Below are 25,419 nucleotides of genomic sequence, written 5' to 3' on the forward strand. Positions count from 1 at the left end.
GCTTTTATGGTTTAAGGGAATTGTTTTTAAAATTTTCATAATCATCCAATTAGGATGGCATATTAGGAGTGAATGTTTATGTATGTGATATGTATGCTATACAACAACAATGTCTATGCACAAAACCTTAATAGAAATTTTAGAATTAAAATCCCTAGTTAAAATTTTAAGTACATGTTAAGAATTTAATGACTTATCACCTATTGTTATAGCATAAAATTAGAGTTTAATTTTTATTAAATTGTTGGGCAAATTCAAGATTAATTTCACCCGAGTATGTTTCATGCTATGAAATATTTGATTTTTTTAAACAATAATTCTACTTAACTAAATTACTTGATTTTGATAACTCATCATAATATAAGTTTAATATAAGAGTTAGACATAACATATAACATATGATAAAGATAAAAAGTTGTCACTTAACTGATTTAGGAATCATGTAAAGATGCGATTGATAAATTAGATTATCTACCAAATTTAATTTGTAATAATTTGTTGGGTAAATCCAAGATTATTTAAATTAAATGGAATCTTAGTCTACTAGAAAATCTACTACTGAATTTTTCAAATTAATAGATAGGACTATTAATTTGAATAAAATAATGAAAGACTAATTAAAAATAAAAGACCTTATTTAATAATATAAAAAAATACATTATACTAGTGATTATTATTTCTGCATTTATAGATTTTTATCCACCATAAGTAATAACCTATTCCTGCATAGGATACTTGATGATAACAAATAAATTAGACTGAACTTCTTATACTGGTATCGTAATTTGAAAATTATTCTCAACCATAAAGGAATGAAAAGTTTGGACAGATGGAACTGGCAGAGCTACAGGTTCTGGAATAGGGATATTATTACAGTCTCAAACTGGTATAAAGCTTCGGTATGCGGCAAAACTCATTTTCAATGCCACAAACAATGTGGTCGAGTACGAGGCTGTGATAATAGCTCTGAGAATCATCAAGAGTTACTTCACATACTGTGGGTATATAGAATCACTCTCAAAACAACTACAGGAAAAATGTCCTTTTTCCTTATATATGGGGCCGAGACAGTCATCCTCGTGGAAATCTAGGTAAACAACTTCATCATGCAACACCAAGAGATTTCAGGAGATCCCGAAGAGATACAATTCAGTTTGGACCAAGCCGAGTTTCTACAAGAAAAGGCCGCAATCAAAATGGCGCTTTACAAAAATAAAATGTCCATAATGTTCAACAGCAAAGTCAGGCCACAAGCTTTTAATGTGGGTGACTTGAACATATATAACAAGTGGCAATGCCAAGCCTAGTAAGTTGGGCAAGAACTGGAAAGTATTGTTTAGGGTCCCGAAGATTATTTATCCTGGATCATATGAGCTGACCAAGCTAGATGGACAACTCATTCCCCATGCATGAAATATTTGTAATTTGAGAAAGTTTTATCAATAACAAATTATCATGGTATTTCTTTCACGTGTTTGTATTCTTCAGTGATAAGGAATGATGGGATTGCCTTCTCGAAAAATTTTAAGACAATAAGAGGTCATAAGGCAGGTTCTACCAGGCTAGATCACAAGACAGGTTCCATTAGACCATCCAGGTGTTGGTCCCACTAAACAAGGCCACAAGGCGGGTTCAGTCAGGTCAGGTCATAAGGCAGGTTTCGCCAAACCATCCGGGCATTGATCCCACTAAATAAGGCTACAAGGTGGGTTTCGCCAGACCATTCGGGTGTTAATCCCACTAAATAATGCCACAATGCAGGTTCTGCCAGGCCAGGTCACAATGCGGATTCGACAAACCATTCGGGCGTATGTCCCACTAAACGAGGCTACAAGGCGAGTTCCAGTGGATCACAATCCAAGTGTTGGTCCTTGTAAACAGGTCATCTATGACAGACAGCCACGAGGCCGGTATACCAAATTCCCAAAAAATGAAGGTGCCAATTAAAAGAATAATGTCGATGAAGTGAGTCTTATAGCCAAGAAGCAAGATGAGTAACTGAGTAAAAGTCCCTTATTACAAAATCACCTTAAGGCGTCTTATGGAGGAAAGGCAGGAGTCCACCAGGCCATAGGCCCAAATATTAATTCTATTTTGTAGAAATTCAATAATTTATTTTATATCTGTTAAACTGGACATTAAGTCCCGCGTAGTGAATATGCTTTAGTCCCATTCTTTGCACAAAAAAAAATTAAAAAAAAGGGTCACCGAATTTGTAGTTTAAGACATAGGCCCCCGATTAAATCGTTGGTAGTGACAATACACCCAAGAAAAGATATATAAAATATGCATTTTTCATTATAAAAAATAACAAGGAGATAAAGTGGACTTGGACAAATCTCTACTACATCAGAATCTTCTAAAAATATTTTAGCAAAGACCCAGTTGAAGGAGTTTTCCTTAGCTTCTCGATCTCATCCTCCGGAAAGATGTCACCTAACTAGAGAAAGCCACATGAAGGACTGCTTTTCTAACTACATTCTTGGCCTGACCCTCGGAATCAATTTTTGTGCAATCCAACTCATCTCCCTGGGATCATATCGCTAAAAAACCGTTATAGTTAGATTGGTTGCAATCCTCAGAGCCTGAAGACTCACCTTCAGCTGCTCTTCGTAAACCACAATAATATTCTCCTTACAGATGTGGTCATTCTTAGAAAAAGAAAATGACCTATTCATGTCCTCCATAGACGGCAGTTGTAAATTAAAAGAAGAGAAAAAAGGGTTCTTATATAGTGGCAAAATCGACAAAACTTTAAATGTGGTTCAAAAAATAAAGTGACCATTATAACCAAAGAAATAAACTGTCACTTTCGAATATAAAGAATAGAAGACCAGCGGGGGACCTCTGATGCTACACAACAATAGCTTAAAGTAAGTCATGAGCTGTCACTACGAGATAGGTCTACGTTGCAAGGATCTAGTAAATGAGAAATGTGGTCCAGCCCAAGGAAAATAAGATCCGGACACCTTAACACACGGTGCATCATTAAGACTCACTCTTTTCTCGATAGAGCAAGTCTCGGCATGAAGTTACCATTAGTAGGAACGGTCCAGCGTATTCTCATTACATCTAAAATCGCAGGATTTCCCACCTATTAGCTAAGGATAACCCTTACCAAGTAGTCGACAACATCATTGTTGTTCATCCCCATCTTCTTACAATATAAAAGGAGAAGAATCACAGAGACAGAGGTACTGCTATTCTTGAACATTACTCAAGTTTTAAGTAATTCAGTGTAATCTCTTTATTTTTTAGCATACTGATTTGAACGTCGGAGTGGCTGTTCCATCTTACCTTATCTTCCTTGCAGAACTAGCTTAAAATATCCAACTTACTGCGACTTAATAACATCTGCAATTTAGCCCCCTCACTTAAATTTTATACCTTTTTTTAACACAAATCATTCTTTAATCCTTAAATATTATAATTATTTACAAATATATCTTACAATTTTACTAAATGACCTCTAAAATTATGCTTACAAATAAATTTTTATATTATTACAAATTAACCCCCTAAATATTAAAATTATTTACAAATAGTCGCTTATATTGTACAAATTGGTCCTTATGTACTATAATTATTTGTAAATAACTCTTATGTTTTAATGAACTAATTCTTAAATATTATAATTATTTACAAACAAGATTTTATTCTGCAAATTAATTTGTAAACAATAATTACAAATTGATCCTAAATATTGTGATTTATACAAATATAATATTAGGGATCAATTTGTTAAAATATAAGCCTTAGTTGTAAGCAATTCTAATATTTAAGGTCAATTTATAAATCTAATTTATAAATTTAAGAATTAAATTATAATTTATCCTATAGTAATTTATCTCGTACGTTCTGCACCTTATATTAGCTCAAGCCTAGTGACAGCCTGACTAATGAGACTGAATTGTGACATAAATCGATTAATGATAATTAGAATTGAATATCTAATATAGTATACTAATTATAATAAAACTCTAATCATTTTATTTATGTATATTAATTTTCTTTCTAAAAAAATAGTAATGTAATTTATTAGAATAACAATGTTAATTAGGTTGTAAGTTTCATTGAAAGAAACCATAATCATAATTTATTTTATTAATGTTAATCAATATTTAGAAACATATTAATTTTTAATAGGCGATTATTATTGAACTATACTGTAAAGTTAGTTATATATTTGTGGGGTTGGATATAGATGGGCTAAGCTCCTATATTTTTTATTAAAGATAAAAAAAAAAAAAATAAGACTATGGGACGGTACACTGAATTATTTTTAAAATGAAATCAATTTTAATAAAGTTTTTTTATTTAGGAGTAAATATTTGATGAGATTGATTTAAAATTAAATTAAATCAGATAAATTAAAAATTAAAATTTTAATATTTATGAAAATTAAATTAAATCAATTTTAAACAGAAATCAATTTGAATTAAATTATTTTTTTATCATTTTTTATTTGATGAATATATTTTTTTATTTTTACACCTTATTTTTAATATTTTTAAATTTAATTAAAATATATTTTAATCATAATTTAATCACCCTATATTATTTATAAAAAAATATAATATTATTCGCTAATAAATTTCATTTAATTTTACTAATTTTTTCTAATTAATATCAAACTAAATTGAAATAATAAACATTTTTAAAATTAAAAATCTAAACACTAAAAAAATAAAAAAATCAAACCACATTTTTAAATTAATTTAATTCAATTAATTTTTTTATTTGAATCAAATATTCACACTAATATTCAATTACATTTTAAATTTTTCATCAGTTAAACTCATTATTATAATTAAAAAAATAGAAAAAGAAAAAACTCCCTGTTGTGATTTTTCAAGATTGTAAGCGAGCTAATCACCTCACTAAAAAAGTCCCTTTTTTGTCAAACCAAATTAAACTAACTAATTTTTCAACATTTAAACCTAAAAGTCAAATCAAATTTTTAAATAAATTTAATTCAATTCAATCGATTATTTTGTTTTGAATTGAATATTACTCGCCTTTTATTTTGAAAGGAATATTACTCACCTTCACTAAAGAATAAAGTGTTATATTACCTATCTTCACTAATGAGTAAAGTACTTCCAATATTAGATTAAAGAACCAAATCCTTTGACATCTTTAATCGAATGTCCAACCACTCATTTTTATCACTTAATTGGTATTTATTACCAGACTTTTGTAGTCCTAGATTGTACCATAATTTTCCACCTTTTCCACAATTATGCAAGTTTTATTGTAAAAATATTTCTACATGCTCACAAGCCCCTTTTTCTTTTAAATTCTGGAGTTTATTCATATTTAGATCTAGAGTTTTGTAATTTAAAAAAGTTAAAATTCTATTCCTCTCCTATCTTGTCATATTTGATTTGCATTATAAAAGAACTTCGACAAAAGAGGCACCATAAACAAACGCATAATGAAAAGCCATAAGTATATAGCTTATATCTAAAACAATATTCTTAGATAAAAATCAATAATCAAAAGATATCAACTAATTAAAAGATGGCTTTTTCAAAAAAAAAAAAGAAAAAAAATGGAAGAATTCTTTCGACATCGTTCAATTATGCTGAGGATGTAGTCAAAACAAAAAATAAATGGAGGAATTCTTTCACCATCCTTGAATTATGCCAAGGATAATAGTCAAAATCGTTGACCAATCAATGAGGATGATACTCAAAGCTTTACCAACCTGAGAGTATTACCTGACAGTCTATCAATTGATTGTAGCGTTTAAATCTCTTCCTACAAGCTGGAAAAATAGTATATAAATAAATAATGAGATTTGAAATTATAGTATAAATTGAAAATGCTAAATTCTCAAAATTGGCAAGTTGAAAATCGACTAACTTGAGCACTGTGCAAGTCTTTGTGCAGGAACCACCATGGACCAGATTTTGAAAGTAGTCTGAAAAATATGAATAAACAAGAGTTAACAGAGAAGAAAACTGAACAAACAGTGTCTACTCTTTCTATCCATTAGTTCAAGATCATGAAAGCAATCTGTTTATGTGCGTAAACTCAATTAGGTACAATAATAATACTACATCATCAACTAGCAGAATAAGCAGAACATGCTTTCACATCACTTTTATATTGAAATAACAATACCATTCTACTATTCTAAGCACAGGAAATAGGTTCTTCAAGAAAAAGCACGAACACGAACAAAGACAAATAGTTTCTTTTAACAAGATTTCCTTGTTTTCAACCTATAACGAGATCTTATTCAAGGGAACAAAATAGTTGAAAATAAGGAAACTCACATTGAGATTGAATTACTTGCAACCAAAAGAACCTAAGGGGCTCTAATACCAAATTAATATATAATCAATAGAACACAAAGGAAAAGAGAAACAAATCCTCAGAACTTTAATAGTTCTTGATATCAATAATAATCATAATAATAGTGTACTCTGTACAGATATGGAGAGTTAATTATTTATCTTGTTACTGTTGTAAAGAGTAGTTGAGGTAGCTTTGCTTTACTGTTTTCAACTGTGACTATAAATACTGTCTTCTTGGCTTGTATTACTCTTTTCTGAGATGAAATAAAGCTTAATTTTTCTAGCAGTTTTTAGAATTCTCTTTCTTGATTTCTACATGGTATTAGAGCATGTTAGGGTTTGATTACCAGTTACTAGATATCTGCTTTTCATTTGTCATCAACGGAGTGAATCTGTGCAAGTAGTTGAGAAAGAGAAAGAATGGTGGAGTCGTCCACACAAGCAGGGTGTTCTCAAGGAGATATGAACAGAAATAGTGATCGCAATGCTTGCGAAGATCTGATGGATGGAGATCCGATGAAGCTAAAAAGCTACAATCATCCAGGTATAATCCTAGTGTCTACATGTCTTGTTGGAACAAACTATCGTTCCTAGTCGAGAGCCATGAGGATCGCGGTAGGGGCGAAACAGAAGCTAGGGTTTGTGGATGGTAAAATAAACTTACCAGAAGCTGAATCTGAGGGTTATAAGGTCTGAAAACGATGTGATTACATGGTCATATTGTGGATAGTGGATACTGAATACAATATCCAAGGAGTTGGTAGAAGGGTTCATCTATACACATCAGCTAGAGATTTGTAGTAAAAAATTGCTGAGTGCTGTGGTGAGTGCAATGGGCCCTTAATCTATCAACTTCAAAGAAGAGTTTCTTCTATCTCGCGAGAAAATGCTTCTGTGTCTCTCTGTGCATTTTACCATACTAAAGCAACTGTGGGATGAGTTAAACGCTATTGAGGTTTTGCCATACCGTACCTGCGGGTCTCAAAAATAATAAAGGGAATGTATAATAGGCAAAGGGTAATGCGATTTCTAATGGGACTAAATGATGCTTATGAGCCCATACAAGAAGTGCTAATGATGGATCCACTGCCATCAGTTAGCAAAGCCTATTCTATGGTGATGAAATTTGAGGCTTAGAAACAAGTCCTGTCTACTTTTTCTGAGGATTCTGAGTCGGTGCCTTAGTTTAATAAAACACGGTCACAGTTTCAAGGAAACAAAAGGGAAAACAGGAAATATAACTCCAGAAAGGGTTGTTGTACTCATTGCAACATGGATTGTCACACTAGAGAGAGGTTGTTTTAAGTTGATGGGGTATCTTGATTGGTGTAAGTCCAAAAACAAAATCCAAGGGCAAAATCTGGGTAATAAGCAAAGCGGCCAGGGTGCACCAGTGGCAAGCTAGCTGCTGTAGCAGAGACAGTGTGTGAAACACCTCTTGAATTCTCTGAAGAGTAGGGTACTATGCTGAATACTCTTCAGTTTGAGCTTAATAAGTTGATCAAAGGCAAAGGACCTGCTGGAGTGGGATCTATTCAAGGGTAGAATTCTCAGAACCTAGCTGGTTTTGCTGGTAATTCTCACATGGCTAATGTTCTTGCTGCCAAAGTTTATGATATTAGTTCATGGATAGTATTGGTGCCATAGATCACACGTCACCAAATAAACACTGTGTTGGTCCTCAACTTTCCCGACAACCCCTGTTATAGTTCATCTGCCAAATGGTATAACCACCACTGTTTCTCAAATTGGAAATGTTGTCCTGAATTCAAATCTCATACTATATGATGTCTTGCATATCCCAAGTTTTCAGTAGCTGAGTAAGCTCTTGACAAATACACAAATCAAACTCACTTTTTATCCAACATGTTTTGTCTTCCAAGATCAACAGATTGACACTGTTACCGCAGTTGGAAGGGAGGAAGCTGGTCTTTACAGATTGGATAAGTTGAGTTTCTTACTTTTTTATAAATCAAAGTTTACAGAATTTACAAAATATGTATGTTGCTCAATCTTTACATCCTCCTTCTATACCATTTGTAAATACCATGCTTTCTAGTCCTCATTTTGCCCGAAGCACAATCTGTTTCCAAGCTTCAATTTTCTGTTTTACATGATAGGTTGTTACATGTGCCAGGAGTAAATGTTGATGTGGAGAATGATTTTAAATGCATGACTTGTCCATTAGCTGAGCATCACATATTACCTTTTTCCTCTTCTCAAACTCATACTAATACACCATTTGCTCTCATTCATATGGACGGACATATGGGGATCATATCTAGTGCAATCAATTACTAGTGCTAAGTATTTCTCAACTGTGGGCGATGATTATACTAAAGCCACTTGGATTTTTATGATGCAACAAAAATCTCTATGTCCCAATTACATAACTAAGTTCCTGTCTATGGTTGTTAACTCAATTTGGAATGAATGTTAAGGTGATTAGAAGTGACAATGGTAGGGAATTCCTCAATAAGCAGTTTGAGAACTTAATTGCAAAGAAAGGGAAATTTCATCAAACCATTAGTCTCTATACTCCACAACAAAATCTAGTGAAAAGAAAAAATAGACACCTTTTAGAGGCTGCTAGAGCTTCCGGAATTCATGCTCACTTGCCAAAGAAGTTTTGGTCTGAATGTGTGTTAGCTGCCGCACATATAGTCAATAGGCTACCTGTTCAGAGCCTCAAATGGTTAACTTCCAATGAGCTATTGTATGGTAGAAAACCAACTTACAATCATTTAAGGGTGATTGGATGTTTACCCTTTGCTTATAATGTTGCTCCTAGAAGGGAAAAAATGGAAACTATGGCTATAAAATCTGTGTTGTTGGGGTATTCAGATTCTCAAAAAGGTTATAGATTGTATAATTTGGTTACTAGGAAGTTGTTTGTGAGTAGAGATGTGAAGTTCTTTTAGGATACTTTTCCCTTTTAATCAATTGAGAATGTTTCTTATTCTAAACCTTCATTGCCTTAGTTTCCTACTTCATCTGAATTTTCGGAAACAGATTCTTTCTCACATTCCAGTTCCTGATTCTACTCCATCCTCTGCTTCAAAGTATACTGAATCTTCCTGTTCCTCTCCTCCTCCTTTATTTTGGCTTAAGGATTTTGTGCATCAAGCTACTTTTATACCAGTGCCTCCCTCACATTCTTCGACCTTCACACCTGCAAACCAGTCTTTTGTGCCGCTTGTATCTAATATCCATGAGCCTACAAGATATACTAAAGCAGCTTGAGATACTAATTGGATCATGATAATGCAGCAGGAGTTGCAAGCTCTGGAGGACAATAATACTTGGGTTTTGATCACTTTACCCAAGGGTAAAAAGGCTAGGCTCAAAATGAGTGTATAAAATGAAATATAAGCCCACAGGAGAAGTAAAAAGTTTTAAGGCAAGGTTGTGTTACGTATTATAGGAGAAATAAGAGAAATGTAAAGGAGAGAAATATGTAATTAGACTTGAGGGTAAATTGGGTATAAATTCATAAAGTAGTTCGACAGCTGGAAGGTTGTTATCCAGCTAGATTTTCTGTTAAAAAAAACATTATATATGTGTGCAGCTTATTGCAGAGAGGCTATCCAATTCCAAACACATTAATACAAAATGCTACTCTCCTTGCCTCTCTAATTTCTGTTTCTCATCTATTTCTTTTCCTTCTCTACTCATAATTCTTCTTCTTTCTCTCCCTTAATTCCTTCTTCAGTACTGTTTGGCAAATTGTTATAGCACAGTTGGTATCAGAGCTATATTTCGAAATAGGCAGTAAACAATTCTGAGTGGCAATATGACCAGATTTATAGTTGTGGGTGTTGATGTTGTTAGATTGGATGGATTAGAGGAACAAATTGGGGTATACAAGAATAATCTAGGAGAAATATGAAATTGCTGAGAGAAGAGATGAAACAAAATGCTGCTGAGACAAAAAATTCTATTATAGAGGAATTTCAATCCCTTCCCACTGGAATTATGAATGTTAAGGGAAAAGGGATAATTAATAAAGAGAGTGCGACTACGGGAGACACTAGGAAAATCAGGGGAAGAGGGATTTCACCCACACCTGAGGAGAATATGAACCAAAAACAAGATTCAGGATCAAGCAATGATAGTGTTGGGGGAGTGTTTGGGTCAATAATGGATCCTGAGGGATTGCAAAAATATCTCCCTACAATTGAGTTAATAGCTTTTGATGGGAAGAAACCTAGAGTGTGGATAAGAAAATGCATTAAATATTTTGAAGTTTACAAAGTTCCAAATGGGAAGAAGGTAGAAATTGCTAGCTCATTTTTTATTCATATAGCTGATTCTTCGTATCACAATTGGATTAAGGGTAGATGGTCCTCACTTTTGGGAGGACTTTGAGAGGGAACGTGTGTGAGGTTTGGGGATCAAGGCATAGAAGATATAATGGAAGAATTTATGACGATGAGGCAGAAGGGAGTGTAGAGGAGTAACAAGTTTGAAGATATGAAGATTAGAATGGAAAGTGTAATGCCTCAATTAGAGAAAGACTTATGGATTTATTGAAGGACTAAAAGATGAAATTAGGCCAATGGTTAGAATGTTAAACCCACAGATCTTGCACATGACTTTGAGATTGCTAGATTCCAAGAGCAACTATTGAGCTGTGCTAAGAAAACCACTTATTTTTCTAAAACCAATCAGTTTTATTCCAATCAAACAGTTATACCAAAATTCTTCTCCATACAAATTCAGCCAAACAACCCATACTTCTCCTTACCTACCAAAACCACACAATTTAGAAGCTACAACTCCTTCCAAAACACCTCCTATAGCCACCAAATCTCAGCTCAACAGTAGCCAAACACCAACCAACCAAACACCAAACAAAGTCACCTTAGATCCAAACCGGGGATGAGACAACTAAAGCCCTACTATAAATGTGGGGAAAAGTATTTTACTGGATATCAATGCAAACTGAAACTCTCATGGCCTTGCAAGGTGAAGAGGGAGATGCAAGAGAAGGAGATGAAGAGTGGGATGATGTGATGGAAGGGGAAGAAGAAAAGAATTTGGCAGAAACTCTATCCTTAAATGCTATAGAAGGCAGTGAAGGAGTTGCTACTACAAGGGTGTTGGGAAAATACCAGATAGGCAACTAGTAATTCTTGTAGACAGTGGCAGTACCTGTAGCTTTATTGATGCAAAAGTGGCAACCGAGCTTAAATTGTCATTACTAGAGGTCCCTGAGATGACTGTTACTACAGCAGATGGCAGAAAGCTAACCAATATTCATGTCTATCCAAGATTTACATGGTGGATTCAACACCACAAGTTCACATTTAATCTCAAAATTTTGGAGATGGAGTTTTGATATTATATTGGGAGTAAACTAGATGCAGGTGTTTGATCTTGTTTTGTTTGACTTCCATAATGCCATAGTGACTCTTAGGCAATAGGGGATACATGTGGTTTTGCAAGGCAATAGCTTCCAATTCTAAGCTATTACCTTGCAACAGCTCCAAGCCCTTGATGCAAACGAAGGGAATGGATTTCCAATGTCCTCTGACCTGCATTTATGTCTCACCCACTGAGGAGAATCAAGTCCTTTCTGTGGAGGATGATCACTGACTGGCAGCTGCAAATTCAGATAATAATTGTGCTGAATTAGAGCTTTTGTTAGACAAATACTACAGTGTTACTTCCTTACCCCTTTTAGAAATTATAATCATTTTATTCCTTTGATACCTAATGTCCAACCTTTCAGCATAAGACCATATAGATATCCTTATTTTCTAAAGAATGAGATTGAAAATCTACTCACTAAGATAGTAAGATGTTGGAGACCTCTATAATACAGCCTAGCACCAACCCATTTGCCTCTCCAGTGATATTAGTTAACAAAAATGATGGCTCATAGAGGTTTTGTGTGGATTATAAAATATCAAATCACCTTACTGTCAAAGATAAATTCCCTATCACAATCATAGTTGACCTTTCGGATAAATTATAAAGGGCAATTGTTTTCTCTAAAATTGACATTACAGCTGGGTATCAGCAAATTAGGATGGACCCTCCAGACATACTCAAAACTGCTTTTACAACTCACTACGACCATTTTGAGTTTAAAGTGATGCCATTTAGGCTCAAATGCCCCTGCCACCTTCAAAGCTCTCATGAATAGCTTATTTCAACCTTATCTCAAAAAATTTGTACTAGTATTTTTTGATAACATACTAATTTATAGTTGCAATTGGCAAAAAAATTTGCAGCACCTAACTACTGTTTTTGAAGTTCTGAAACAACAACAACAACTGTTTGCCAAATTCAGTAAATATATTTTTGGCAAATCAAAAATTGAGTACCTAGACCATATTATTACTGGAGGAGTAGCCACTAACTCTGCTAAGATTAAATTAATGAGTACGTGGCATGTACCTAAGTTTGTGAAAGAACTCAAAAGTTTTTTGGGCTTAACTAGTTATTATAAGAAGTTTGTGCATTATTATGGTATTATTTGTTGACCTCTTACTGTTTTGATAAAAAATGATGCATTCTAATGGGGTGAAATCCCAAAGGTTGCTTTTGAAGCATTTATAACAGTCATGACACAAGCACCAGCCTTAGCTCTCCCAGATTTTAATCAACCTTTCATAATAGAGATTGATGCATGCAATGCTAGTATGTGGGCTATTTTGCAGCAAAAGGGCTACTCTATTGTCTATGTTTCTAAAGCTTCCGGGGCTAAAGGCCAAGGGTTATCAATTTATGAGAAAGAGCTGTTAGCAATTACGTTTATTGTTACTAAATGGAGGCACCACTTCGAGTAGAGTCTATTTTATATCAAAATTGATCATAAGAGTATAAAACATTTACTAGAGCAAAGATTGCACACCAACCTACAAATGAAAGCATTTCTAAATTATTGGGATTAAATTACAACATTCTCTATAAAAAGGGGATTGAGAACATGGTAGCTGATGCTCTTTCAAGAAAACCTTAGGAGGAGGAATGTTTAACTATGCAGGCTACTTCTCAATTGCAACCCACCTGGATGTCATCTCTAATTGCCAACTACGAAGGAGATGATTTCGCTAGCGCTCTCTTGTCCCAATTTGCTTTGGATAATCAAGCTCATGCAGGGTATTGTATTAAGAGTAAACTGCAGTTTAATCCCTCTGGTCTAATGAAATGTCAATTTTAGTCTTTGTATTTTTAAAAAGCTACAATTTAATCCTTCACATTTGAAAAAAAAAAAATTAGTCTCTACTGTAAAAAATCAGTTAACTTGCCATTTATGTTAATAAAAATAACTAAAATACTCTTTAGTATATATTTTCATTCTAAAGCAATAAAGTCCTTGAGGTTTAATTAGACATACAATAAAGTCCCTACAATTTTTTAAATTGATAGTCCCTCAAGAAAGGAGGAGGAGGAGGAGGAGGAGGAGGAGGAGGAGGAGAAAGAAGAAGAAGAAAGAAGAAGAAGGAGGAGAAGAAAGAAGAAGAACGGGAAAGGAGAAGAAAAGAAGAAGAAGAACGGGAAAGGAGAAGAAGGAGATATGTTTGGTTGGGTTTTTTTAATTAAAGGGCATTTTGACCATTTTTTTAAAAACGGTAATTCTAATTTTAACAATGGGGACTAAATTGTAGTTTTTTTAAATATAAAGAATTAAATTGTAGGTTTTTAAAAACACATAGATTAATTAAAGTAGATATTTCATTAAACCAAAGGGACTAAACTGCAGTTTACCCTTGTATTAAGAAAGGGCTGTTGTATCATAAGGAGTGGCTGTATGTGGGTTGTATAGGCACTTTCGACTCAATTGCTTGCTTTATATCATGACTCTTACCTTGGGGAACATTCTGGGGTTCAAACAGCCTATCCAAGATTTAAAAGACATTTTTATGGTCAAACATGTTTAAAGCTGTATTACAGTGGATCAAAAGATGTGATGTTTATGCCAGATGCAAGCCTGAGCACTGTGCATCACCTAACTTGCTGTAACCTTTGCATGTGTACTCTCAAGCATGGCAGCACATCACCATGGATTTTGGATTTTGTTGAGCAGTTGCCTAAGTCTAGAGGAAAAGATACTATTCTGGTGGTCATTTGCAAATTCTCCAAGTACGCACATTTCATCTCTTTAACCCACCCTTTCTCTGCTACTAAAGTTGCTAAGTTTTTCCTAGACTCCATTATTAAGTTGCATGGGTTCCTCTCTCTATAGTTACTGATGGAGACAAAGTTTTTACCAGCATTTTTTGGAATTAATTATTTAAATTGCTAGGCACTTCTCTCTGTTATAATGCTTATCACTCACATAGTAATGGCCAATCTGAAAGGCTGATCAATGTTTAGAGACTTAAGGAGCATGACTTTTACAGCTCCATCTAAATGGAGTAAGTGATTGTCACATGCAGAATGGTGTTATAACACCAACCACCACAATGCAATAGGCATGTGATACGGTCCCTAGCGTAGGATCTGGTTATGGGTCTTTGGAACAAAGGGTCAGGTTTAGAAGATGAAGGAGAAGAAGGGGTGTTTTTTCTTCTGCCTATGTTTACAGACTTAAGGAGAATCTGAAATCCTTGAGTTTTAAGTACTCAAAACTTTTGATTAATTTCCTGATATCTTTATTCAATATGAGCTGTTTGTTTAAATACAACAAGTTTAACAATAATCTCCTAAAAATAATGAAAAATATACTCCCACTAACAAAATAAAAAATCACAACTGAAATAAAAAGATTCCTAAAAATCCGAGAAAAAATAGCAGCAGCTTATTGACCAAGACTAAGTCAGTCTTGTAACTTCCTCAAGCCATGACTGTATCTCTTGTATACTTTTAATTGTTGTTGGTTGCTATCATTACTCCCCCCCATTTTTACGTGCTTGTCCTCAAGCACAGTGGCTGGAACTGAAGTAGCAAAGTACTGGTATGGAATGGTTTGAGCTTCGAAACATGAAAGACTGGATGCACTTGAGTATCGGAAGGAAGGTCTAATTTGTATGCCACCGGACCGATGCGCTGGAGAACAGTATACGGACCAGAATATTTGGGAAGAAGCTTCTGATGACGTCTAGCAGTAAGTGATTTTTGACGATAAGGCTGCAGTTTAAGCAAAACCTTGTCTCCTTCCTTGTACTGAACATCACGATGCCGAGCGTCATAGAATAACTTCATTTTCTGCTGGGCACCTAACAAGTTAGTGCGCAAAGAAGAAAGCAGATCATCACGAGACTGTAGAGCAACGTCTAAGTCATCCAAACTGGAACTTCCAGGAGAATAAGAAAGCAAACGCGGGGGCGGCCTGCCATAAACAACTTCAAATGGGGTAGCCTTCAAAGAAGAATGGTAGCTGGTATTATAGCAGTATTCAGCCCAAGCTAACCAATCCATCCATTTGGTGGGACGATCACTTGTAAAGCAGCGAAGATACAATTCAATAGTACGATTAACTACCTCAGTCTGGCCATCAGATTGGGGATGATAAGCCAAACTAAAGGATAGTTTAGTGCCGCACAAGGTGTCCAAAAAGCACTTGTAAAAAGCACATCACGATCACTGACTATACTTTCTGGAAGCCCATGCAATTTAAAAATGCAATCAAAGAAGAGTCGGGCAACACTCACTGCTGTGTAAGGATGTGATAGAGGCAAAAAATGAGCCTGTTTAGAAAATCTATCCACCACCACTAATAAAACGTTTTTGCCCCTAGATGTAGGCAAACCTTCAATAAAATCTAAAGAGACATCAGCCCAGATTTGAGTTGGAATAGGCAAGGGTTGCATAAGACCCGCAGGATGAAGATTGTTGGATTTATGGCGCTGGCAAACAGAGCAAGCACGAACAAATTCTTTAACATCTTTTTTAATGCCCACCCAATGGAAATCTCTAGTGATGCGATACAAAGTTTTCTGATAACCTTCATGGCCTTAATTATGTACAGCAGACAGCACAGCCTGAATTGAAGAGCAAGAGCTGGGCAAAAAAGCGCGGCCTTTGTAGAGCAAAAGTCCCTGCTTAAAACTCCATGGTAATGCTGCAGTTCCATTATTAACATTAGTGATCAAGTGCTGAATTTCAGAATTCTGCAATTGCTCTCGACGGATTTCGTCAAATAAATTCAGATGAGGAACTGAAATTGCCATAAGAGCCGTAACATTTTCATGGCAACGAGAGAGTGAATCCGCCACTGTATTATATTTGCCAGCTTTGTACTCCACTGAAAAAGGAAAAACCCATTAGTTTGCTAAACCAGCGCTGTTGGAAGGGAGAAAGTACCTTTTGCTCCAACAGGTATTTCAAGCTGTAGTGATCAGTCCGAACAACAAATTTGCACCCCCAAAGATAAGTCTTCCATTGTTTGACTGCCTTCACAAGACCAATTAATTCCTTCTCATAAGCAGGCAAATTCCTGTGTCTGAGTGGCATTGGTCGACTGAAATATGCCACTGGCCTGTTGTTTTGGAGGAGGACAGCCCCAATGCCCGCATCAGATGCATCACATTCTACCGTGAAAGGTTGAGAAAAATCAGGCAAGACAAGTACTGGAGTTGTTGCCATAGCTTGCTTCAGTGCCTCAAAGGCTGTTCGAGAGTTTTCAGTCCATTGAAAGGAATTTTCTTGAGCAAGGCTGTTAAAGGGGCTGCTATGATTCCATAGAAAGGAACAAATTTCCGATAGTACCCTGTAAGGCCAAGGAACCCACGAAGACCCCGAATAGAGGAAGGTTGAGGCCAATCTAGCATAGCTGAAATTTTTGAACGATCAGCTTGAACCCCTGTAGCAGAGATGACATGTCCCAAATATGCTACCTGTGTTTGAGCAAAAGAACACTTGGATTTTTTAAGGAATAGCTGATGTTGAGCAAGGAGCTGGAAAACAATTTGTAAGTGTTGGAGGTGCTCTTCCCAGGTCCTGCTGAAAACCAAGATATCGTCAAAAAATACTAAAATGAATTTCCGTAGATATGGCCCAAATACCTCATTCATAAGAGCTTGAAAAGTGGAGGGAGCATTGGTGAGGCCGAATGGCATCACTAGAAATTCAAAATGTCCATGGTGTGTGCGGAAAGCTGTTTTAGTAATATCCATGGGAAACATTCGAACTTGAAAATAACCAGATCTTAGATCAAGCTTCGTGAAGAACTTAGCTCCCCCTAATTCCTCCAATAATTCATCAATCACCGGTATTGGAAATTTGTCTTTGATAGTCTTGGAGTTCAATGCCCGGTAATCCACACAAAGACGCCATGACCCATCAGCCTTGGGAACCAAAATAACCGGGGAAGAAAACGGTGATCGACTTGGACGAATGATGCCCTGCTGTAACATGGCCGAACACTGCTTCTCAATCTCTTCTTTTTGGATATGAGGATAACGATATGGACGCACCACAATTGGCTTAGTATTTGGTTCCAAGATAATGCGATGGTCGCAATACCGACGTGGAGGCAGTGTGGTGGGTTCATCAAAAAGAGATGAGTATTCTGCCAGTAACTGAAGCAAGTGCTCATCTTGATCAAGTTGGATGGAAGCTAATGTGATTGGAGAAGGCTGAATTCCCTGCAACTGAAACTTATGATGGTGTTTAAAAAATAACATTGTCATGTGCGAAAAGTCCCATAAAATAGGTCCCAGAGTCTTGAGCCAATTAACTCCAAGAACCACATCAAATCCAGTTAAGGGCAGAATTAATAAATCAATATTGAAGGAGTAGTTCCCCAGTGTAAGAGGAACATTTTGACAGGTACCTGGGCTCTGTAACTGTTCTCCATTAGCCACCGTCACCCGCAAGTTTGATCGTAGCTCTGTTTTGTTCTTAATCGTTGCTGCTGATTCAGAAGAAATAAAACTATGAGTGCTTCCCGAATCGATCAGAATTAGGATTTTCTGACCATTCCAATTGACCTCCAACCTCATAGATTGTGGGGCACCAATTCCTGTGATAGCATTGAGAGAAATTGCAGGGGCTGAACCCGGTGGCGAATCGGTGCTAAGTTCCATGTCATCTTCGTCCTCCATCAAATCCAACCAGAAAAGCCTTTTACACTGATGGCCCCGGACAAAAGGTTCCTCGCAATTGAAGCAGAGTCCCTTTTGTCGGCGTTCCTCCATTTCTGTCCGTGACAACCGTTTAATCGTCCTGGCAGGTACTGAATTTGGGGTGTAATTCCGGCGGGCATCGGACGACCATGCAGGTTTCAAAGCAATTGCCTCTTCTCATATAAACGGGACATGCTCATAGCGGTTGCCAAATCGGTGGGGTTATGTATTTCGACCTCCGCGGCGATGTACTCCTGTAACCCGCTGATATATAACTGAATTTTTTGCATGCGAGTTAAACTTCCAGCCCTAGCAATAAGAATTTCAAACCGGTTTTGGTAATCTGCCACCGACCCAGTTTGCTTCAGTTTGGCCAATTCACCCAGCTTATTGGACTGAACTGTAGGCCCAAACCTTAGATTGCATTGATCTTTGAACTCAGCCCATGTTGGATCAGGATAGTCATCCAGGAACTGCATAAACCAAGGTTGTGCAACGCCAATCAAGTTATAAGAAGCTAATTCGAGCTTTTCCTCTTCCGGAGTGTGTTGATGGCGAAAGAAATGCTCACATCGACTTAACCACCCAATCGGGTCTTCAAGGCCATTGTACTTGGGAAAGTCTAATTTCGTGACTTTAGGAACAATGGTTTTCCCAGAAGAAGCCTCAGAACCAGTGGAATTGGCTGGTTCCTTGCCTGTTATTGCTTGCCTCTGTGCGCTACTTCTAGTGGAAGTAGTAGCTTCCTTAACACTCGCCAAATCAAGGGTAAGCGCTTCTAATTTGTTGTTTAATTCGTCCTGGCGTGCCTTATTGGCAGCCTGTTCATCAAGGAACATTTTCATCATTGTCTCAAGTGTTGGCTTAGGATCCCCCATAACGCCTGGCTCTGATACCAAAATGATACGGTCCCTAGCGTAGGATCTGGTTATGGGTCTTTGGAACAAAGGGTCAGGTTTAGAAGATGAAGGAGAAGAAGGGGTGTTTTTTCTTCTGCCTATGTTTACAGACTTAAGGAGAATCTGAAATCCTTGAGTTTTAAGTACTCAAAACTTTTGATTAATTTCCTGATATCTTTATTCAATATGAGCTGTTTGTTTAAATACAGCAAGTTTAACAATAATCTCCTAAAAATAATGAAAAATATACTCCCACTAACAAAATAAAAAATCACAACTGAAATAAAAAGATTCCTAAAAATCCGAGAAAAAATAGCAGCAGCTTATTGACCAAGACTAAGTCAGTCTTGTAACTTCCTCAAGCCATGACTGTATCTCTTGTATACTTTTAATTGTTGTTGGTTGCTATCAGCATGTCTCCCTTTGAAGCTCTTTATGAATACTCTCCAGCCTCATTGACATTTTTGCCCACTACTGAGACATCTGTGACTACTGTTTTTGAGTTTTTCCAAAAAAGACAGCATATATCTCAGTTGCTTAAAGAATATTTGCAGGATGCTCAAGTCAGAATGAAGCAGCAAGCTAAGATTGGAGACTGGGTGTTTCTTAAGCTGCAACCTTATAAACAGACCTCCTTAGCTGTCAGGAACTCTCCTTAAAACTTTCAACTAAGTACTATGGGCCATCTCAAATTATTGCCAATATTGGGCAGGTTCTAAAAGTGATGTCTTTTCTTGTTTTCAATCTTTTCATAAGATGGTTTGTACTCAATTTGATACTAATGTGAAAATTTTGAGAACTGACAATGGAAGAAAATACATGGATAGTACATTTTCTGCTTATTTGGAGAGTAATGGGATAGTACACCAAACTAGTTGTCCTTATACTAGTACTCAAAATGGCATTGCTAAGAGAAAAAATAGGTATCTATTGGAGGTAGCTCGATCTCTTATGTTCACCATGAATCTACCCAAAGCATATTGGGGAGATACAATCCTTGTATCTGCTTACCTTATAAATAGAATGCCTCTCAAGACCTTTAACTTTATGAGTCCTTTGGTGGTTCTACAAGGGAAGAATTCATGTGTTGTTTCACCAAAAGTATTTGAGTGTGTTTGTTTTGTCCATACTAGGACAGCAGGGAAATTAGACCCCAAGGCCCTTAAATGTGTGTTTGTTGAGTATTCTCCGACACAGAAGGGATATAGGTATTATCACCCTCCCTCTACAAAATACTTGGTTAGTATGGATGTTACCTTTCGAGAAACTGAACCCTACTTCAATACCACCCACTCACCTTTTCAGGGGGAGAATAATGAGCAAGAAGAGATGATCCTGAATTGTGTGATTCTGGATAATATGGTTCAACTAGAGAGTTTCAGTTCTAATCGACAGGGGGAGATGTCCAATCAGGGAGAAAGAATTGGTCGTTTGGACAAACCAGATTTGAGAAGGTATTCAAGGAGAAACAAGGCAGAAGAAGCCATTATGCAGTCTACTCAGAGTCAAGAATCTTCTTCTAGTGAGTTACTCACAACTCTTGAATGCTTCAATGATTTAGATAAACCGATTGCACAAAGAAAAGGAGTCAGATCTTGTACTAAACATCCTATTTCTAACTTTGTTTCTTATGAATCCTTGTTTCCTTCCTATAGAGCCTTTGCCTTGTCTATTTCCTCTGTGTCTATTCCACAAGATTGGAAGAAAGCTCTTGCAGAACCTAAATGGAAGGAAGCAATGATTGAAGAGATGAAAGCATTAGCTAAAAATGAGACCTGGGAGCTTGTCATTCTTCCACCTGGAAAGAAACTCGTTGGCTGTAAGTGGGTGTTCACAGTGAAACACAAAGCTGATGGTACAATCAGACGATTTAAGGCCAGATTGATTGCTAAAGGTTTCACCCAAGCCTATTGAGTGGATTATCAAGAGACATTTGCCCCAGTTTCAAAAGTGAATTCAATCAGAGATCTGTTATCTTGCGCGGCCAACTTGGACTGGGACTTACAACAGTTTGATGTGAAGAATGCTTTCCTCCATGGAGATTTAGAGAAAGAAGTATTCATGGAAATTCCTCCTGAGTTCGCTGATGAGAGGACACAAGAAAAGGTGTGCAAGTTAAAAAAGGCTTTGTATGGGCTAAAACAATCTCCCAGAGCTTGGTCTGACAGGCTTAGCAGAGCCATGATGTCCTTTGGTTACCAACAAAGCAATGATGATCACACTCTGTTTATCAAACATCATAAGGGTAAGATCACCTTTCTTATTGTGTATGTTGATGATATAGTGGTGACAGGTGATGACAAAGAAGAAATGGCTCAACTAAAGAAGTTGTTGGCTCAGGAATTTGAAATCAAAGATCTGGGAAAACTGCAATATTTTCTAGGTATCGAAGTGACTAGATCAGAAAAAGGAATTTTCATCTCCCAAAGAAAGTACATTCTGGATCTTTTGGAAGAAACAGGTATGATGGGGTGTAAACTAGCAGAATCTCCCATTGAAAGTAATCACAAGCTGAAAGCAGGAACTGGTGAGTCCGTGGATATTGGAAGATATCAGAGATTGATAGGAAGGTTGATTTATCTCTCACACACTCGACCGGATATAGCTTATGCTGTTAGCTTAGTCAGCCAATTCATGCATGACCCTCGCGAGACTCATATGCAAGTTGTAATTCGCCTCTTGAGATACCTAAAGTCTGCACCAGGAAAAGGACTTCTTTACTCCAAACATGGTCCCCTCCGAATTGAAACTTTTACAGATGCAGATTGAGCAGGATCTCTCGATGACAGGAGATCCACCTCTAGTTACTGCACAGTTGTGGGGGGGAACCTTGTCACTTGGAGGAGAAAAAAACAAAGTGTTGTTGCTTGGTCAAGTGTGGAAGCAGAATACAGAGCAATGGCCGAAGGAGTGTGTGAACTCTTATAGTTGCAGAAGTTATTGGAAGAGTTGAGATTGTCCGAGAGAGACAAGATAACCTTGTATTGTGACAATAAAGCTGCTATAAGTATAGTACAAAATTCAGTCCAACATGACCGAACGAAGCACATTGAAATTGATCGACACTTCATTAAAGAAAAATTAACAGATGGTGTCTTGAACTTAATTCATGTGACTTCTACTGAGCAACTTGCGGATGTGTTTACTAAAGGGCTTAACAACAAGATCTACCATAATCTGATTTGCAAGTTGGGCATGTGTGACATCTTTGCACCAACTTGAAGGGGAGTGTTGACTTATTTACTAATCCTAGCTGATTCTAGGGATTTGATTTGATCTGATTAGGATCCTTAATTATCTCTGTAATTATTATTTGATTATTTGCTTCCTGTTTAGATATGATTCTTTGTATATAAATAGTCATGTAGACCAATTATAAAAATTAAGAGTGAAATACAAAAATACTCAAAATTTTTCCTAAATTCTTCATGTCTGAGGATAATTTTGTGGTAGCTCTAGAAAGTATCCTCCAAAGCAGAACTATTTTGAGGAATGGTCAGAGAGTTCAACAAGGTTTCATCAAATGGGTCAACTTCTTGAAGATGCCACTTGGGAGGACCAAACTTTCTTCTCAGCTCAGTTCCTTGATTTTACACCTTTTTGGGACAAAAAGGTTCTCATGGGGGTAGTGTTATGTATTATAGAAAAAAATAAGAGAAATGTAAAAGAGGAAAATATGTAATTAGACTTGAGAGTAAATTGGGATAGATTCATAAAATAGTTAGATAACTGGAAGGTAGTTATCCAGCTAGATTTTCTGTTAGAAAAACAATATATATGCGTGCAGCTTATTGTAAAGAGGCTATCCATTCCAAACACGTTAATACAGAATATTATTTTCCTTACCTCTCTAATTTCTCTTTCTCACCTATTTCTTCTCCTATTCTCCTTACCTCTCTAATTTCTCTTCCTCACCTATATCTTCTCCTTCTCTGCTCATAATTCTTCTTCTTTCTCTCCCTTAATTCCTTCTTCAGTGCTAATTGACAAATTGCGACAATACAGGTTGGTTGCTAAAGAGTATAACCACATTGAGGGAATAGATTTAAAGATCATTTTTCTCCTGTGGCTAAGCTAACCACAGTCAGAATTTTCTTGTTACCCCTTCCACAGTTGCAAAACCAGGAATCAGCGCTTCCAATTAAATGCAATTTTCATCTCCTCCATGGAATTTTCCACAGATTTGACTGAATACTTGGTTTCTTGCAATTCTCTCGTCATCCTGTCCATATTTTGCTTCACTCCCAGTTGCAGGTTCTTGACATCAGATTTCAAGGCTTCCACATCCTTTCTTGACCCATGAAACTCTGACTGAAAGGCTCGGCACTGTTCCTCTATTTCCACCAATCTTACAGCTTCATTGCTCACCATAGTGGATCTCGCTGTCATCTTGAGTACTTCCACAGCTCAGTCTCAACACAAGCTCTGATACCAATTGTTATGAATGAAATTCCTAACAGAAATTGAAAGAAATAGAAGAGACGAGGATCAGGGAAAGGAGAGAAAGGGCGAGAAGGAAGAGAAAAAATTTAGGGAGAGAAAGAGATTGTATTCATTCTGAACTCTTCGATGAGTATACAATCTGTTAGAGAAAGAACCACAAGGCTGTCGTTTCATAATTGTTTTAAGGAATTTCCCTCCAGAACTCAGCTAACCTTTGTTGACTTTACAACATTCCTTTCACACTACTCATTCTTATACTTTCTTCTATAATATGTGACATATTTTAACATGTAATTCTAAATTTAAAAGGAATCCATTTCTTTTAACACCCATATTACACAAATTCTCATCAACAAATGAAATAGCCATTAATCCACATGATGGCCTATAAGTGTTGTGAACAATCACAGACTTTGCTTATGAAATATGCTGTTCAATGTACCTGATAAATCCTGCTGCAGTACGCAAGCCCATAAAGAGAGCCAAACCATACCAAACCCCACGAATGCCGATAATTGGTGGAGCATATAGCAAAAAGATGGAAGATAGTGCTCCAACCAACATCTGCACATCATTTACAAATATACTGACCAAAAATAAGGACATTGAAGAAAATAAAAGAAGTTACTGAAAAATGAAGACAGTTTAGGTTTCAGCTTACCATAGAACATGCTGCATATGGGAAGTCAGAAACACCATAATGAAGGCCATCAAAAATAAATGCCAGAGCATTCATAGGTTGACTAACACTAACAAACTGAAACAATTTTAGATCGCTTCTTTAAGAAAATATGGAGTATTCCGAAAAAATAAAACTATACATAAATTGAAAGAAACACATGCTAACCAATACTCCCATTCTGACAATTCCTAATACTTCATCATCTTTGGTGAACAGGGTGGCTATGGAACCAAAAGATACACCCAGAATTGCAGCCAAGCAAGCACCAGTGAGCAGACCAATCTAAAATAGCAAGCACATCAAGCTGTGAGCAAATTCTAATATTATAAGAATAGATTTCCTAGCATGATGGAAACATGAGACCAACTACTGAAATAAAAATACCAGAAGAAGAAGAAAAAAGACAAAAAAAGGCTACCTTCAACACAAAGTTTGCAACTTCTTTCACATTTTTGTAGTCTCCTTTTGACAAATAACTCGCAGTTAGAGCCTACAAGACAGATAGAATGTTGGCCATCAACTAGACACCAATTTATGTGCAGCCGCATGCAACATATGACGTGATAATGAACCATATATAAAGAGCTTTACTCAAATAGAAACCAGGGAGCTTTCTTGAAAGAGTTTACATTACATGCCAAATCCACTGATTAAATATTAGCATTAAAAAAATCCTTAGATGTAAGAATATCTTTCCTGCCATTGTACTACTGTTTAAACTATCAAAACACTGGTTGAGGTTATCCACATGAGCTTACTCTTGCTTTAAACAACAATTTATATCTGGTTGACTTAAATTATGAGAAACCCAAATTTATTCATCCACATTTTTAGAATTTAAAGGAGAAAGTAGAAAAAGGATAATATAAGGGGAAAAAATAAGTTATGGTGATCTGTTAACAAGATTAATTAAATTAAATAAACAATAAAACCAATTGCACCCAAGTAAAGTAATTCATTACTGTTTTTACTTTTTGGAAGCCCTAGAACAAAATGATAAACTAAAAATGTCAAAAATTTCAAATCTTTCAACTTTTCTTCTAATTTCTATACACTTTCTCCACCAAATT

At 36.1% G+C, this 25,419-nt stretch overlaps 1 protein-coding gene across 4 annotated transcripts in view; it reads right to left on the reverse strand.

Annotated features, from left to right (window-relative positions):
• Positions 1–5,440: 5,440 nt before the first annotated feature.
• The window catches only part of LOC110614113 (protein DETOXIFICATION 45, chloroplastic), a 30,382-nt gene continuing 10,403 nt past the window's right edge, over positions 5,441–25,419 (reverse strand). For 2 of the 4 annotated variants that reach the window (XM_043956191.1, XM_043956190.1), the window contains exons 10-15: positions 24,768–24,839; positions 24,515–24,631; positions 24,329–24,424; positions 24,110–24,231; positions 5,869–5,926; positions 5,441–5,770 (exon numbers count right to left, since the gene is read on the reverse strand). In XM_043956191.1, coding sequence (XP_043812126.1) covers positions 5,735–5,770; positions 5,869–5,926; positions 24,110–24,231; positions 24,329–24,424; positions 24,515–24,631; positions 24,768–24,839 — 501 coding nt within the window. In that variant the 3' untranslated portion in view covers positions 5,441–5,734. Of the gene's footprint in view, positions 5,771–5,868; positions 5,927–22,527; positions 23,678–24,109; positions 24,254–24,328; positions 24,425–24,514; positions 24,632–24,767; positions 24,840–25,419 lie in introns of those variants that run through there. The other 2 variants (XM_021755592.2, XM_021755596.2) reach the window with 2 other exon arrangements.

The sequence above is a fragment of the Manihot esculenta genome, chromosome 4 (genome assembly GCF_001659605.2).
Source record: "Manihot esculenta cultivar AM560-2 chromosome 4, M.esculenta_v8, whole genome shotgun sequence".
Classification (NCBI taxonomy): Eukaryota; Viridiplantae; Streptophyta; class Magnoliopsida; order Malpighiales; family Euphorbiaceae; genus Manihot; species Manihot esculenta.